The 16481-nt window shown below is 42.2% G+C and overlaps 1 protein-coding gene across 4 annotated transcripts in view; it reads left to right on the forward strand.

Moving 5' to 3' along the window:
* Window positions 1-3933: 3933 nt before the first annotated feature.
* IPO8 (importin 8) overlaps window positions 3934-16481 on the forward strand; it is a 49732-nt gene continuing 37184 nt past the window's right edge. For 3 of the 4 annotated variants that reach the window (XM_086611195.1, XM_086611194.1, XM_086611196.1), the window contains exons 1-3: window positions 4129-4259; window positions 13265-13346; window positions 15464-15620. In XM_086611195.1, the coding sequence (XP_086467321.1) occupies window positions 4176-4259; window positions 13265-13346; window positions 15464-15620 (323 nt within the window). In that variant the 5' untranslated portion in view covers window positions 4129-4175. Of the gene's footprint in view, window positions 4024-4128; window positions 4260-13264; window positions 13347-15463; window positions 15621-16481 lie in introns of those variants that run through there. The other variant, XM_086611193.1, reaches the window with a different exon arrangement.

Here is a 16481-nt window from a genome sequence, read left to right on the forward strand (position 1 = left end):
TACTTATGCACTTGTGCACAAGTTTCTGGTCAACTTAATTTGATGTCTTGCTTCTCAGCTATAAAGTATTCTACTAAGAGTGAAAAAGCTTATAAATGTGTATCTGCTGACTGAACATTTTCAGGTGGTGTTGTACTTGAAAAAAAAATACTGTAAAGTACTAATTTGGCTGGAGAGGACTAGTTCATACAGCTTTTAGACTGTTTAAGTCTAAGGTGAGTAAGGGCTGTGGTTGATACAGAGTGAGGGATTTATGCTAAGTACAGATCTAATCGCTTTGTCATTAGTTTACTACAATGAAGTAAATCCTATATTAAAAACAGTGGGTTATTTTAGCTTGTAGCACATCACACAAAGGATCAGCATCACCTTTCTCATACTTTTTCATGAGTATCTCTTCTTATCTACAATTTACAACCAGATGCTATCCTAAGAGAGCTTGGTTGGCCTGATAACGTAGCAGTTGTTCTACACCAGCAGAAAGTATGTTACACATAGCGCTCAGTGAAAACACTACCTGCATTTCCAAACAACCAAAAGTCAAGAGACTAATTCTAAGTAATCTGGAACAGGTAAGGCTTTTCCAGTTCTCCTCCACCTCCAAAAGATCTTGAACTTAAATCAAGTTATCTTGATAGTGTCTCTGCTACGAACTTGGTCTGAGTTTCATTGAGGTCAAACTTACGTTGCTTTAAAAATCATTGGTTTCAGCAACTGTGTTTCAAAATATGATTGCTCATTCTAAATACTTCATAAAAGCATTCTTATAGTGCACCTGGAGAGTTTGGGAGCTTTAAAAAAATTACCTTTGCTCTCCCTTATCTCCCACCTCATTTTTATTCTCATCCTTTTTTTCTATACTTGCATGCTGGTGCAACTTGGATTTCGTTTACTTGGTTTTAGTTGCTTTGTGTATCACTTGTCCCTTTCGAATTGGATCTTCTCTCACCAGCAGTGTTAAAGCTGACAAGAAAATCTCAGATTTTTACCTCAGGTTCTTTATTTTGCAGAGTAGCAAAACATTTAAAAAAACCCAAGCACATTCTGATTCAGTTCCAAATCCTTTATTTTTAAGTAGATGAAGCCCAAAACAGTAACGGAATCTTTGCTCTAACAAAAAGGCATACGAGTTCTTGCCTATAAGTAGTTACTGTCATCCTGAAGTTTTTGAAGTTACATAAAAATATTTAAACTAATGACCGATTTTTAGAATAACATAGCCACTGGTATCTATGCAGATTCATGTTTTACAGAAAGAAATATCAGGCAAGCATCAAGCACAGTGCATAGGTAGACTAAAATGCTTGCAACAGTACTATCCACAACTAAATGACTGATGACATATTACAAAGGAAACAACCATTGCTGAACTGGATGTTACTTGATTTAGAGACTTGCTGGCATTGCCTCATTGATGGCTGTGTGCACAAAAAGTGGGTCTTAAAAGTAAAATGTTAGGTGTAAAATTTTCCCCACTTTTTTTTGTAGTGAATTAAAAATGAAAATTTGTAGTGTGTTAAAAATGCAATTCTAAATACAAGTGGTAAGTGAAATAAAACTTTGAGTAACATTTAAGGATGATATTAAAATAGTCCATAAGCATATTTTGTTCTTTGTGGATATGTTTTACATCACTAGATCCACAAGGCTAAAGTCCTTCAACAAACAGATTTCATAACTTCTAACTTTTCGCACCACAGATGACTACACAGAAATGGAATAAACCAGAACGGCTTTTAAACTGTCCGTAACATGCTAATTTGGCAAAAGGAAGTAGAGATATAACATTAAAAATCCTTTAAAGTAATTTCTTTTTAGTATGATACATGATTCAAGATCTTTAAAATGAGCAGTTTTTACTGGACTAGTCTTATTTACTATCTTAACCAAAATTGCAAAATGTCAAAGAATTACCGTCATTAACAATATATACTTTTTACACTCACTTTATTTTTTGTTCGATAATATTTTACGATTACTGGACATACTGTCACCTGCTTCCAAGAAGAAATGAAAAGGTGAATGAAAGTACCTACAATTTCTTTCTAGATGCTGTATCGCTGCATTACTGGAGAACAGAAACAGTTTTTGAGCAATAATGATCAGGTGTTCTGCACCACTTCAAAAAGTGAAGGAAACCACAAGAGAGCACACCATCTCCAAATGCTAGATAAGTGTAATTAATTTTTATAGCTAAACTCTTCTTTCATTCTAGGAAAACTTATTAAGGGACAAATTTTTTTTGTATGAAATCATTATAGTATTAGATACTTTAGCATTTTCCTTGCAAGCATTTAGGAAGTTAAGTTATTTAATGGTAATAAAGATGATATGGCAAATCTTACCCTATAGTCTACTTGGTTAGAGAAGGGCACCCCTTCCCTGCCATAAATGGCACTCCTGTGCATTCACTATTGTTAAGGAGAATATTCTTCAGTATAGGTCGGGTAATATGCAAGTTGAGGGAAGTACTGTTGTTATCTCAATTGAGGAGCATTGATGAGTCATGACATTTTATACTGTAATTACAATGAACAAATGACATACTGTCCAATTGTGTTCTTAAGGCATCTGTATAACGGTATGATCCTGTAATTGCCGTTCTATTTGACTGTTCCAAAACACAGCAAATAGTTTTTCTGTTCTTTCTACCAGTTAATAACACATCTCTGGTTTGTAGATGTTATGTAAAACATCACCTGCAGAAGTAACAGAAGGATTTGGCTCACTAAGATCATAAAAGTCATGAGTTTTTTCTGGCATGCTGTCGGTCTGTGAGCTGCACCTTTGATATTTTATCTTACACCCGCACAGATGTTCAAATCTTCCTTTGGTTCACCTGGACAGAGGTAGAGTATCACAGTGAGGGTGAATGCTTGCACTATTAAGTGTTTTTATGTTCCTGACAAACCTGAGTGGTAAGCACCTTTCACCCACTTTCACTCACAAAGACCATTAAGATAAACAAACCATTTTCAGGGTCTACTAATCTACCTAATGATGAAGACGAGTATCAGAAGCATGGTAGGAATTGTGATGCGTCCCCCAACTGCACATTTTAGGAAGCTCCGTGCAGCACATTTCTCTCTCCCTGCGTGTTGTGAGCCTGTCTTGTGCAGCAGCACATACCTGAGGTACGTGGCTAACCGTGTGAATAATGTCGGATCACCACCATGGAACTGACCTCACTGCTGTTCAGGGTTGGTGTTCTCCCTTTCAGCTCTTGTGCAGACAACTCACGTTGTACCAAATACAGAACAATCAGGTCTGGTACCCACGCGGGAAAACTACTAGAAAAAGAAATGAACTATTAAGAAGGAAAACTAGGATTTTTTTTTTTTTTTTTTTTTTAAGAGAGTAGTGAAAGTATGTGCTGGCGAAGAGCTGGCACAGAGGGTCTGGAAGCATCCCGCGGGCCGGGCACTGAGATGTCTGTGGGACCGCCGTGCCTCAGCCAGCGCAGCCGCCCGCTGTGAGGTACCAGGAGAGGCCACCACGCCGCGATGGACGGAGGCGCCGCCACACAACTGCGGCAGGAACAGCCGGACCCGGGCTGAGGTGCCGGGCCCAGCCCGGCCGACCCCTGGCCCAGCCGGCCCCTCGCTGCCGCGGCTGCCCGGGCCTGCTCCCTGCCGGCTCCCGCGCCGCGGCGCCCGCCGTCCTCTCCGTCGCCATGACAGCGGCGGTTCGCGACCAGCCGAGTCTCCTGCTGTGGTGTCTCCAGGGATGGAGCACGGGACAGGCGGCCCTGGATGCAGAGGCTGCAGCAGGGAAGCCGGCAGCCGCGCGTACACCAGAAGGAGGATAGCGACCGCCCCGGCCCCGGCCGCCGCCGCCCGCGGGCAGAGGGGTTCCGCGGCCGTAGCGCGACATGGCCACCCCCGACCCCGCCCACCGCGGGCCGTCCCGGCGGAGTTTGATCCGTACAACAAGATGGCGGCCCCCGCTTGCCGTCCCGCGCGCGAAGCCAGAAGGAGGCGCTGCGGCCGTAAAGCAGTGCCGGTTTCTCGACACTCGGCTGTCGCAAACCGGTGAATGGCTCTGGAGAGGGACCGGGGGGGGGTGGGGGACACGAGCCTGTGATTGTGGCACGGGGGGGCGGCGGCGCGAGCGGCGGCTCCTCTTCCTCCTCCTGCCCCCAGGGAAGCGCTGCCTGCCGGCGAGGGAAGGGGAAGATGGATCCTAACAGGATCATCCAAGCTCTGAAGGGCACCATAGACCCCAAGCTGCGCATCGCCGCCGAGAACGAGCTCAATCAGGTGAGGGGGGCGGACGGCCCCGGCCGGGACCCGCCGCCGGCCTGCCCCGCCCCCGCCCCGCCGCGCCTCGCCTCGCCTCACCCCGGCCGCCGCGCGGCACGGGGTCGCCTGGCCCCGCCGGCAGGGGCGATGGGGGGAGTGGGGGGGGGTCGGGGTGCGCCCCCTCCTCCGCGCCGGAGCCGCCCGCTCCGCGCGGGGGGCTGTGAGGCGGCGGACCCCGCGCCGCTGCCGTCAGCCTGCGCGGGCTGCAGCGGAAAGCGGGGCCGGGGGGCGGCGGCAGCCGCAGCTCCCGCCGGAGCGGGCCCTTCGCGCCGGCTGTCAGCGGCCGCCCCGCAGCGCCGGCCTGGCGGCGGGAGGCAGGGCCGCCCCGGGCCGGCTGCCGGGACCCCCGGGGCGGGGTCTGCCGCTGCGAGACCTGCCGGCTCTCGGAGCCTCGTGGTGGCGGGCGCCGAGCGCGGCCCCGGCGGCCCCCGGTCCGCGCCGGAGCTGCCCGGCGGCCGGGCGGGATCGCTGCCCTCACTTCGTGTTCTTAATTTTGTGACCCTGGGAGCAGGGCGCAGTGAAGTGAGGTGCGGGCATCTAATCTCGGCGTGGCCTGAGCGCTAACGTGCGGCATTGGGTGCTGGAGGGCACTGGGGTCCGCTCTGCTCAGGGCTCTCTTGCTCTTACAGGTAACAGCAGTGACTCTCAGGGGCTCGTTTTGTCCCGTTCAGCAGCGTTCCAAGTACAGCTTCGAGACAGACTCAAATGTGCATGTACCCTCAAAAACCTGAGGTTTTTGTGGGTAGTGTTTGTCACAGCATCCCTGATTAACATACAGTTAACGTAGCGGCCGTATGCACCGAGTCACCGAAACTGTGACTGCAATCTCGGTTCGGGCATTTGAAAAGAGAGAAAGTTCCCTTGCACAACGTTAGTGAAGCTTTAACCTCTATACTTTGATGGAATATTTGATCAATTCTGTTGGAGGACTTGGGGTTTTTGACTGTGGTGATGTGTTAACAAAACGGTCAATGAGAATTGGCTGTCAGGAATTAACTGCCACCTCAGGATTCTGCCTCCAGCTTAATTTTCTATTTAGACAACTTAAAACTCTTTCTGAATTAGGTATAGCTAATCCTTGCTTTAGCAGTTGGCAAGTTCCTTTAGTAAATCAGCGGATTAAGTGCTGGACATTGAGAAGGCTCTTGTGGGTAGTTAGCAAATGCAAAAACTTGTTTTCTTTATTTGGCATAGTTACTTTAAAAATTCATCATTACCTATTTTTATCCCTACTATGAAGGAGTGAGAGGGAAATGATAAATATTTGTCAGCAGCCTGTTGCACAGGAATCAAAACTACAATAATAAACTGCTGCATGTTTGGCAGGCTCAGAACAAAGAGGCAGCTGTCGGGATTCCTGGATCCTGCTCCTAATGCTGTGGTGTTAACATCACCAATAAGTACGGTGAAGCTCAGGAAAAGTTTTGAAAACGTTTTAAGATTGAGATCTGTAAAATGTTTCTTAAGTTCCAGTGATGGATAATACAGTTCTCATGAAGGACAGGTTTTAGATTCAAGAGTGTGAGTATGTTTATTGAGAACAAGTTGAGAAACAGATTTTTATTTATAATAGCAGGCCCATTTCCTCTTTTCTAACTATTATAAAGAATGAATCTTGAAATTAAGACATATGTATTATCGCATAGGCTTCCTGTTACTAAATGAAGTGTGAGGTATCTGACTGCTATAATATACTGATGCAGTGCTGAGTTTGATGTGACTCTTTGGATGAGTGGAACAAAAGTGCTCCAGAGGAATGTCACTTAACGTGGGCCTTTGACATCTTGAAGCCTTTCAGTGCTTTTGAAGCAAGACTTCAAAGTGGTGTGTCAGACTCCCCTGTATCTGATGGTAGTGTTGACATGTAACTGTGTTCCTGCAAGTACTGGAATCCAGATGCTCTTCTGGCTTTTATCTTGTTCTAGCAAAGGAGCCAATCCACCAACTAAACAGAAAACCTTCCAACAAAAAGTATTTGAAGTGGTATTACAACACTTGGCCAACCAGAAGAGGAGTCACCTTTATTCTGTGCACTAGTTGAAGTGATTCTGCTGCTGATACACGCTGATGGGCATTGAGGTAGAACTTCTCTTGTGTTGGCCCATCTGCAGTATGCATTTGCTTTCAAGTTTGAATCTAGGTAGTGATAGGAGCTTCTCAGAGATTATAAATCTTATTAGTCCACCAATATAGCACCTCTCTGTTGATGCCTCATTGCTTGGACCAATACAGAGAATACTGTAAAACAATATCAGAATAGTCCCAACTCCATAATTTGCTCACAGTTTAGAGCGTGGGGAATGGAGTTGAAATGAACGAAAGCCTACATACCTGTAAAAAGTCCCAGCATGTTTGAGAATGCCTCTTTCTCTTCCCTGTGTTCCTGCACCTGTGTAAAGATAGAGCTAAATCAGTGAAGTTGCTGTCTGCCTCCTGGATTATCATCTAACTACATTTGGAAATGGAATCAAGATTCCTTTTTTTTTTTTTCCCCTTATTATATCTATTGGAAGATTGGTTGTGAATTTTCTTCCTCACGCAGCTAGAAACAAGTGTTGGTTCCCAGCCTAAATTAATTTATGGTCCATTTATATCCATTTGTGCCAGTCTTACTCCTTAACTAGGATAGGTTTCTTCGTACCTGCTCTGACATATTTGCCAAAGACTGATCTCTACCGACCTGTTTTCCTAGCCTCAACAGGCTGTGTTTCCTTTGCCTTGTCATAAAACTGAATTTATGAAATCTAATAACAGGAGAGCACAGCTCTTCTCTGCACTTTGAATAAATCTTTCTTGCGCAATCTGATCATTTGTGTTTGCATCATTCCAGAAAATCTCGTGTTCATTGCCACTAATTCCTCATTTGATGCATCCTAAAACTGCAATTATCTTCTTCATGTCCAGCACCTATGTATTTCTTATCACTTAATAAACCAAGGTCCTTTTATCCTATGGTTGTTCCTTCCTAAGAAACCTCAAGCTTTTAGGAGAAATTCTTATCATCCTTGAGTGCATGACCATGCACTTTGTCCTATTACACCATTCCATTTTTATTGGTGCAGTTCTAAAGATCATTCCGTTCTTTGTAGAATTTTTCTGATCATTCTCCTTGGTTGATGCATGCTACTTCTGAGTCATCAACAAACTTCACTTCTCTCAGTGACCTGAACACAAATGTAAGTGTGGGATTTATCTGAAATGTGATTCTTGATAAACTACAGCACTAATTTCCTGCCAGGGCAGTAATCTCTTATCATGTAACCGCCGTCATTTGCCTTTCAGCCTGTTCATTTTCTAAGTGTACACATCTTTCTGTCCATCCCCCTCTTCTTCTTTCATTCCCCCCTCCAATTTTTTTTTTCAGCTCTGTCACATCATAATTGGTGCACACTTTACGATCATATTTATTAATCACACTGTGCTTATTAGAACAGTCAATTATCATACCAAGAAAGATACCCAATTTCTGTGTACCTTTCTTTGATATCTGTTCTAGGCTGTTATTCTTGCTAGGTCTGTCTCATGGACTTCAGGGACTTTTACTGATTTAAAACATTTTTGTAATGGCTAAGTACAGCTTTCGTGGGCCGGTTCTCAGAGTGTTGTAGAATGTACTGTCTGATTATGTGAACATACAAAGTCATCTCTGATTCCAATTCGGATAGGATTACCATACAATTTTTATGCATTAATCTTCATTGGCTCAGCCTACTGTAATTGTAATGCATTTCTTTGGCCTGTAACAAAGGGTAAAATAAGAACACGGTTGTAGAAATGCAACTGTTTGTTTAAATATTGAAAAGGATTTGCAGAATTTGGCTTTGATGGGAACTGAGAAGCAGTGATGGAGGAAGAGAAAGAAGTGTGAGAAGATTGCCCAAATGCAGAAGAGTCTGGAGTAAAGAGGACTTCTTTCCACATCTTTGTTGAGCTGGCTGCCGTAGTAGGCAGGGATCTTAAGGCCGCTCTGAAGGTGACAATAAGCCTCTCATTTTACCTAGAGGAAGGAATCTCAGGTATTTGTGTTGAAGAACAATTTGATGAGGAAGTTGACTTGCGTGGTTAGAAGTGTTGTGAAAGTGGAGTTTGAGACAGGACAAGTTTGGCAGCAGAACCCACAGAAAAAAGAAGCTCAGATAGATTCTTATATGTGTTTATTTTCACTGTGTGCAAACAAACCTGTGCATTTTCCTCTCTGTCAATGATGGTCTTGCATGTAGACAGGGAAAGAAGAAAGGGACTTTTGAACTCCTAGTTTGTTTTAACAACCTGCCTGTGACTGCCAGCGTAAAAACCAAGAGAGAAAATACTATTAACAACTGCAAAAATGTTCCCAAGTGTGACAAATGCTGATGGAGTTTCTAAGTAACACATTTTCAAGGCACAGCAAACAGAAAATAAAACTTAGTAGACCAGATAAGCATTCAAATCAAAATCATGAAAGCCTTAAAATAGTCTTTGTAAACAGTTAATTGCATACATGTTCAAGATTCAATTTTTTTTCTGTGTGTTTATCTTTGCAAACAGAGATGTAGTGCCTTGATTTTTCAGCGATTTTTATGTGCCATACTTCGATTCAGAGGTACAGAGAAAGAGATGTTGTTTACTGCTGGTGGAGAAGGATGATCTTGGCTTTGCTTGCAGAACCTGAGAGAGAGAATGCTCTGGTTTTCCATATGCGTTGTCCTCTATTGTCCTGTTGTTGCTCTGCAGAGGAAGAAGCACCTTCCCGAGCCGTTCTGTGCTCAGCCACTGTGGTTGCTGTCACTGCAGTGGGAAGGTTACTGACAAATGCGATTACGGAGCAGTTGCTTGCTGTGGGCTTTAAATGCGACAGCAAGCAAGGCGAGAATTGTGCTTACTGACATGAGTTTAGTGGTATATATTGGGCGATGACCTGGGAGCCAAATCTGAATTTAGATGTGAAAAGTATTTGCTTCAGTAGGATCCATTTGAGGAAACTTTTATGTGTTTTTCCTGCTTATCTCTCCTTGTATTCTGGTCCTCTGCATGTACCGGTGTTCATCTTGCTGTTTTTCAGTGGCCCATCTGAGGCTTTCTTGAGCGTCGTCTGTTCTATGCCTAATCAAATGGAAGAGGAAATAGGCAAAAAAAATGACGCGTTCTCTGATGTTTTGAAGAGTGGAGCAGTGATGCTGAGGTGGGGAAGAACGCGTGTTAGGCCAGAGGTGAAAGGACAAAGTGCACAAAGCTGTACAGCTGCAGTGCATAGATCCTGAGGCAGTGGATGGAGGTGGAACAAGAGGCATGTGGACATATGCTTCTCCTTGGTCACTGCTGTGAATTTAATCGATTGTGTTTTACCAGTGCTGTGTGCCTCTCAGAGTTTAGTTGCTAGCCTTGCGCCTTATTGTATCCCATCCTCTTAATCCCAATGGAAATTAAATAAATAATCGTTCTTTATAAGTAGTCAGTGAAAGTTTACTTATTGAAAACTTGTACTTTCTCCTTCAAAATAAACATATGCCCCCATCGATCCGCAACTTCACAGAAAGTTTTACCAAATCATGACAAGGTGAATTCAGAGCAGTGTAATTATTCACAAACTGCACCAAGCAGTGCGCTGTGTTACGGGAGTTGTGCTGAAGGTCTTTTTCAGCCATCTGGTGCCTCCCTGCAGCTCCTGGGCACGGCTCTTCAAAACCAGCAGCTAGCTTTCCGTTCCTTCCATGGAACTGACGTTATTCCTGCTTTCCCTTTGTCAAAGTTCAGGTGCAGCTGTAACGATACAAATAACTGTCTTGCTGGACTCATCCAGCTCTGAGGTCTCTTCCTTGTCTCTTTCCATTTACACAGTGCACACCTGACAATTGCTGTGCAACTGCTTGCGTGATACGTACAGCTTTACTCGCTGGTGTCCTGGAGCCTGTTGTCTGCTTTCCCGAGCCAAGGCAGGGAAAGGATACATCCCAAGATCACTATTAGCATGACAACTAAACCAATGAGAATGTGCTGGTATAGGAAAAATGTTGCTGCATGCAGCTTTTTAGAAAGTCCTCTGTTTGAAAAATTGCAAGCAGCACGTAGTTTTCCTGACAGGGTTTGTTGCTGCACAAGTGAGCAGGGCGGTATTTGAGCTTCACAAATACAACAGAATCGAGTGTCTTGTTTCTAAAATAGGAATACAATCAGTGTTGATCTCTACAGCAGTCGTGTTGCTGATAATGAGTAGAAAATGAAACTGTGAAAATGTCAGTTATGGTAGTGGCAATAGTACAGAGTAGAAGGATTTAGTGGGAACTTGGTACTGTGTCCTCGTGGTCTCTTTAGGGATGTCAGTATGTAAAGAAACCCTCATAGCAGGATGCTGGTGGGGATGGTGCCTCCTCTGAGACACTGCATGTACCTTTTGCGTAACATGTCTTTTGTCACCCCAGGCACTTGCTGAGAGGATTTGCTGCACAGGCCAAGTAACCGTATTTGTATATATCCTGGCAAAACTTCAGGGTTAAGTTGTGTGCCAGCACAAGTGGTACCAATAAAGCTTCCTGGAGTAGTGGTGGCTTTTTAACGTAGATTCAGTAAAAGCTGTTTGCACAGAGAAAGGGAAATAGTTTATACTGTTATCGCCATGTCCGCCCTAAATGTGATACTGGTAGGAATACTGCAGGAAAAAAACAACAACAAAACAACAACTCCAGAAAAGGTTACACTCTTAATCGATGTGTTTGTAGTAGTAAAAGCTGTGTGTAGGTTGGATCTGAGGACAGCACTGTTTGGAAGAAAAAGGACGATTAGACTTCACACACGTTTTTGGTGGGTTTTTTTTTGGTGCTGCTGAGATTCGTTGTGCTTTCCTTATCTCCCTGGGAGTTGGGTGCTGAATGCTGGAGGCTGCCGCAGCCTCCCACAGCCCCGTGGGTCAGAACCCACCAACGCTGTGCAGGTTCTGTCTGGTAGCAACTGAAGGACAGCTTTGGACTCCAGTATACACAATTAAAAGGCGATCTTTGGAGTCCAGTATGCTTCAACCAGCTGACGTTAAAAGCTGGTATTTCAGCATGTCCATAGATAAATGGAGCTCCTGCTCTGCCTCTTACAGCTTTTACTTTATTTGGAGCATTTCTTATGGATAATTAAAGTTTATAGAGAAGGGAATTGCAGAAAAGTGTGCTTTTGATTTGCCATTACTGCTTTTATCTGAGATCTCAGATTACTCTATAAATATCAAATGAGTCTCTGAGCACAAAGTAGGTTAGAATTACACTGTCATTATAATAAGTAAAATGGGGGCCAGAAAGCTATGTGATTTGGTACAATTATTCAATGATAGTGTTATGATGCAGCTGTTACATCATGAAAGCAGTGTAATTTTATCTCATTATGGAAACGTTAGATCAAGGACCTGGGTACATGAAGAGCAGAATGTACCTTTTATTTCACAGCTTTTGAATGAGGCAAAGTTTACAGGAGAATGTAGTATACTTGTACTGAAAACACAGCTCTGGAAACAACCACAGAACTGCTAGGCATAATCTAGTTGGAAAGAAATACTATAAAAGGTGAAATAAAGAAAGTTTCTGCATCTAGCTCCAACAAACATCTCTCTTTGAACATAAAACACGTGGATCTAAGTGGTGAAAGATCTGACCTACTAGTAACTACTGATGTTGCCAAGGCTTAGCAGTAACTGCACCATGCTGAGTCAATGATTCTTCACGTTGGAAGACCCCTGTTGAATGACAGCAGTATAATGCTATCAGATTTTCACATCTTTTAAATCTGGCGTGCTTTGCTCAGAAGTTCACAGGGCATTGTTTTCTCTTTGAAATTCTTCAGCTGCATGGATGATGTAGTGTTTGAAAAGTTCCCAGGAAGGCTGTGGGTTTTGAAATGTCTCATGGTTATCTGTCTACGCTTAATTTTGATTAGAAATTGTTATTCCACTGTGTTTTCCCAGTTTTTATTTTTCTTTTAAGATGCACTGTACATCTTGTTCATTAAAAGATAGCTGTCGAATGTACAGCTAATGCAGATGCTGTTTACACTTGAAAATAATTTAAAATGGTTTTCTTAATCTCTTAAAAATTCAGTATTGCTGTTATACCACAATCTATTTTGCAAATAAATGGTACGTATTGATGAAGCATGTCAAAATGATTCTAATTCCATTTGACAGTTAAATAATTCAAAGACAGATCAGTAGTGCTTCTCATTATGCATTCTCAGAGTTATTTAAATACTCATTATCACTGATCTCTATTAGAGAGCCTTGTCACATTACTTATTCCGCTCATGTGCTGTTATATGCTCAACTTCTTCAAGTAATTATTTAGATTGCTGCAGATCTTGATAAACCTGAGTGCTAAAATCTTTCATACTTCATGAGAAGAGTTCATAGAATCATAGAATCACAGAATGGTTAGGGTTGGAAGGGACCTCAAAGATCATCTAGTTCCAACCCCCCTGCCATGGGCAGGGAAACCCTCCACTACACCAGGTTGCCCAAAGCCTCATCCAGCCTGGCCTTGAACACCTCCAGGGATGAGGCGTCTACAACTTCTCTGGGCAACCTGTTCCAGTGCCTCACCACCCTCTGAGTGAAAAATTTCTTCCTTATATCTAATCTAAATCTACCCTCTTTCAGTTTAAAGCCATTGCCCCTTGTCCTATCACTACACGCCCTTGTAAAAAGTCCCTCTCCAGCTTTCCTGTAGGCCCCCTTTAGGTACTGGAAGGCTGCTATAAGATCACCCCGGAGCCTTCTCTTCTCCAGGCTGAACAGCCCCAACTCTCTCAGCCTGTCTTCATAGCAGAGGTGTTCCAGCCCTCGCATCATCTTCGTGGCCCTTCTCTGGACCCACTCCAGCAGCTCCATGACCTTCTTGTAGGGAACAAGAACAAGAACACTGCAAAATCCTTAGTTTGTATTTGTTATTCAGCTTTTGGCAATATAGTTTTAAGAATAATGATTTGCTAACTATGTTTTTTATGTATTTCAGTCCTATAAGATCATCAATTTTGCGCCAAGTCTACTGCAAATCATAGTATCGGATCAAGTTGAATTTCCAGTGCGTCAAGCAGGTGAGATAAATTCCTCATTTTGTTTTCTTTCAGTAGAAAGTCAGTCTGTTAGTTATTTCAGCAGAGTATTGGGCTGTTGCAATGTAAGTTCACATTTGTTCTGAAAGCGGAAATGAAAAGGATCTATCTTTGCCATTTCTTCCCTACATGAGGGTCAGATAAAAACATGGATATAGGATAGAGTCCTTCTTTGACTTCCCTGTGTTTGTAGTTATCCATACTGGATTGCTATGATGCTGGTATGAAAAAAGAATGATTTCTGATCAAAACTGAGTACCCAGGGAGCCTTAGGTATTCTTTCTCCTGGTGGTGAAGAAGTAATGATGCCAAGACAAGTGAGAATTTTAAAAAAAAGTGGATCTCTCTTGAATACGTGTTTCTCTATTTGAATCCCTTTTCCTGGAAAAGTTAAAGTTTCTGAAAAATGAAAAAAACACCATAGTTCCCTAGGTCAAGGGTAGACACTATAATTAGTCAGCACCTGTGGTGTCCACTCACAAAAGAAGATATGAAGGAAGGTCACATCACTGGTAAGTTACAAATTTATCATCTGAATGTGTCTAGAAAGATTGCTCAGCTGTGTGTGTGAGTTCAGGTATGGTGTAACTTTAGGGTGTACATTTGTGTAAGATCAGGTTCTAAATTCTCATAATCTAGTTTTACTATTCCTATACAATATTTTTGACAATACAGAAAATATTCCGCTTTTTCAAGAAATTGATGCATACTGTTTTGTTCACAGCTCTGTTTTCATCCTATGGAACAGCATTTCCCATAGAAGCACTGTTGTTTTTTTTCGTACAGATCCCATTAATCCCCTGAGTGCGTTGGGGCATGCTGACATATGCTGTTTGTCATGCTGGCGTTTATTTTTTCAGAGATAATCCAACTTTGAATGGCATTGTTAAACCATTCTGTAGTAAAGCTTGATGCTTAATCTAGAGTCCATAAGGTCATTTTTGTAAATTAATCTCTCATTTCAGTATAATTCAGGAAAAGAATGAAGTATATAGAACATATTTTTTTAATTTTTTGTTAATTTTTAAAATTTTTACAGAGTAGGGTTATAAAATAGAAAACCACATTTAAATTGCATTTGTAAGTCAACAGATTTCCCTGGGTATTTTTTGAAAGCCAAGAATTTGTATAACAGCAAGATCTGTGGACAAAGTAAATTAAAGTCTTGGGCTAGTCTTTCTGGACCTGTTTCTTGTCTGAGTATTCTGGTGTGTCATAGGCAAAGAACTGTTTTTGCTCTTGCTCCTATAAAATATTTTACAAACTACGTGTTTTCATACTTCATAATTTGTCGTCACCAAGAAAAATGATTGCACCCAAGGATATCTTATTTATACTTTAAAACCCTAGCTAGTAATCAACCGAAATAGTACAGGGATAAGAGTTTATTAGGAACATTCCTTTAATGTCTTACACCATATTTCCTATGTTTCCTAAAAAATGCCTATGGGCATTTTAGTACTGAGGCATAAATGCTGCTTTATTTTCAGTTGAAGATTAACTTTACTTTTCATGGTTTTTCATGTGAGACAGAAGGGAACAATTCTAAGGGATTACGGGAAATCCTAATAGTGAGATAAAGCTTAGGGAATTCACAACAAACATTTCTGTCTGAATAGAAGGTAGGCCACGTGCCAGTTTCATACTGGGCATTTCCCCAAGCAGTGTCCTGTCTGCGTGGGCAATGATTTGTTTACACGAGCCTTCCAAAACTTCACTTATTGAGCTTGAGTACTTGTTTTCGGGACGAGTAAAAATGCAGATAAGTAGTTTTTTGTTTGCTCGTTTAGAACGATGGAGTTTTATGTCCGTATGGAAGACTGCTGTCATGAAGAATGTGCCCCAATAGATGCTGACTGAAATACTGTCCTGTTCTGTTCAGGAACAGGCACTCAAGCCTGATCTTGTGTGGAATCATTAAAAAAATGGTTTTGTGATTCAGCTGTGCTTAGGGCCTGTAATTGTTAAGAACTCATGCAGTGGTTTTCAGTCGTCTTTTCAACTCTTTGTTCTACTTTCAACTCTACTACATGTTGAGCACAGAGTAGTGTGGAGATGTGTTAGAACTGAATTGTTATTTCTGCAATGTTTATACTTAGCTGCCATTTATCTGAAGAACATGGTGACACAGTACTGGCCAGACCGTGAACCACCTCCTGGAGAAGCAGTGTTTCCATTCAACATTCATGAAAACGATCGTCAGCAGATTCGTGATAACATCGTAGAAGGAATAATTCGTTCTCCTGACTTAGTGAGGTACCTTACGTTGTGCAGAGGTATTTCTGTAGCTCAGCTTTTCAGACATACCTGTCTGGAGGTCGTTAATGTGAGAATCTCAGTTTCTTGGGAGATAAAGCAAGTACTTGTTTTGTAAATGTAGTAATAATAAATTTTAACATATTTATGTGCGCTTGTTTTTCAGAAATGTAGTAACCCATCTAAGAGCCCTGTGATGTGATTTATCCTCTTATGGTGTTGTTTAAGTGCGTATAAAACACTTGCTGTAGTGATAGCCTGTCTGTTTGGCTGATTCGAGGGAGGTAGCCTAGAGGGCTATCTGCAATACTGAATTAACCATTCAGGGAAATACTGCCCAAGATCTGTTTCCTTTTTTCCTAGTAACGCTTTTCTCTGTTACTTTTGCAGTTTTTATATGTAATCCCAGTGTTTAAATGAATATTAGTGTTCTTGATTTTAGGATGTTGAAAGAATGAAAATATGCTTTGGAGGTTGAGAAGTGCTGTTCTAGAAGATCCCAGGAAAACTGTAATTTCATGAGGAACTTCTGGCTTGGATCATAATACGAGCCTATATGGTTTAATAAAAATGTACAAATTTGTGTTTTCATGGTAGCTTTCAGCTTCATAAGTGTGTAGAAGTATAAACATTCATTTTCAAAGTACAAAGCTGGCTGGTTTCATAAGCAGTTACCTTTTTTCAAATATTGCCTGATGGTTGTGGAAAGGGAAGAGGAAGGGAGAAAAGTAGCTAAAATGTTCCAAAATTAGTTTCTTCCTTAGAGTTAAATCCCCTGGGATTTTTTTTCTTGCTTTTCCTCTGCCACTTCCCAGAACTCTTTTCAGTGCTGTCAAAATATGTATGATACTTATGATGTAA

The sequence above is a fragment of the Tauraco erythrolophus genome, chromosome 4 (assembly GCF_009769465.1).
Source record: "Tauraco erythrolophus isolate bTauEry1 chromosome 4, bTauEry1.pri, whole genome shotgun sequence".
NCBI lineage: Eukaryota > Metazoa > Chordata > Aves > Musophagiformes > Musophagidae > Tauraco > Tauraco erythrolophus.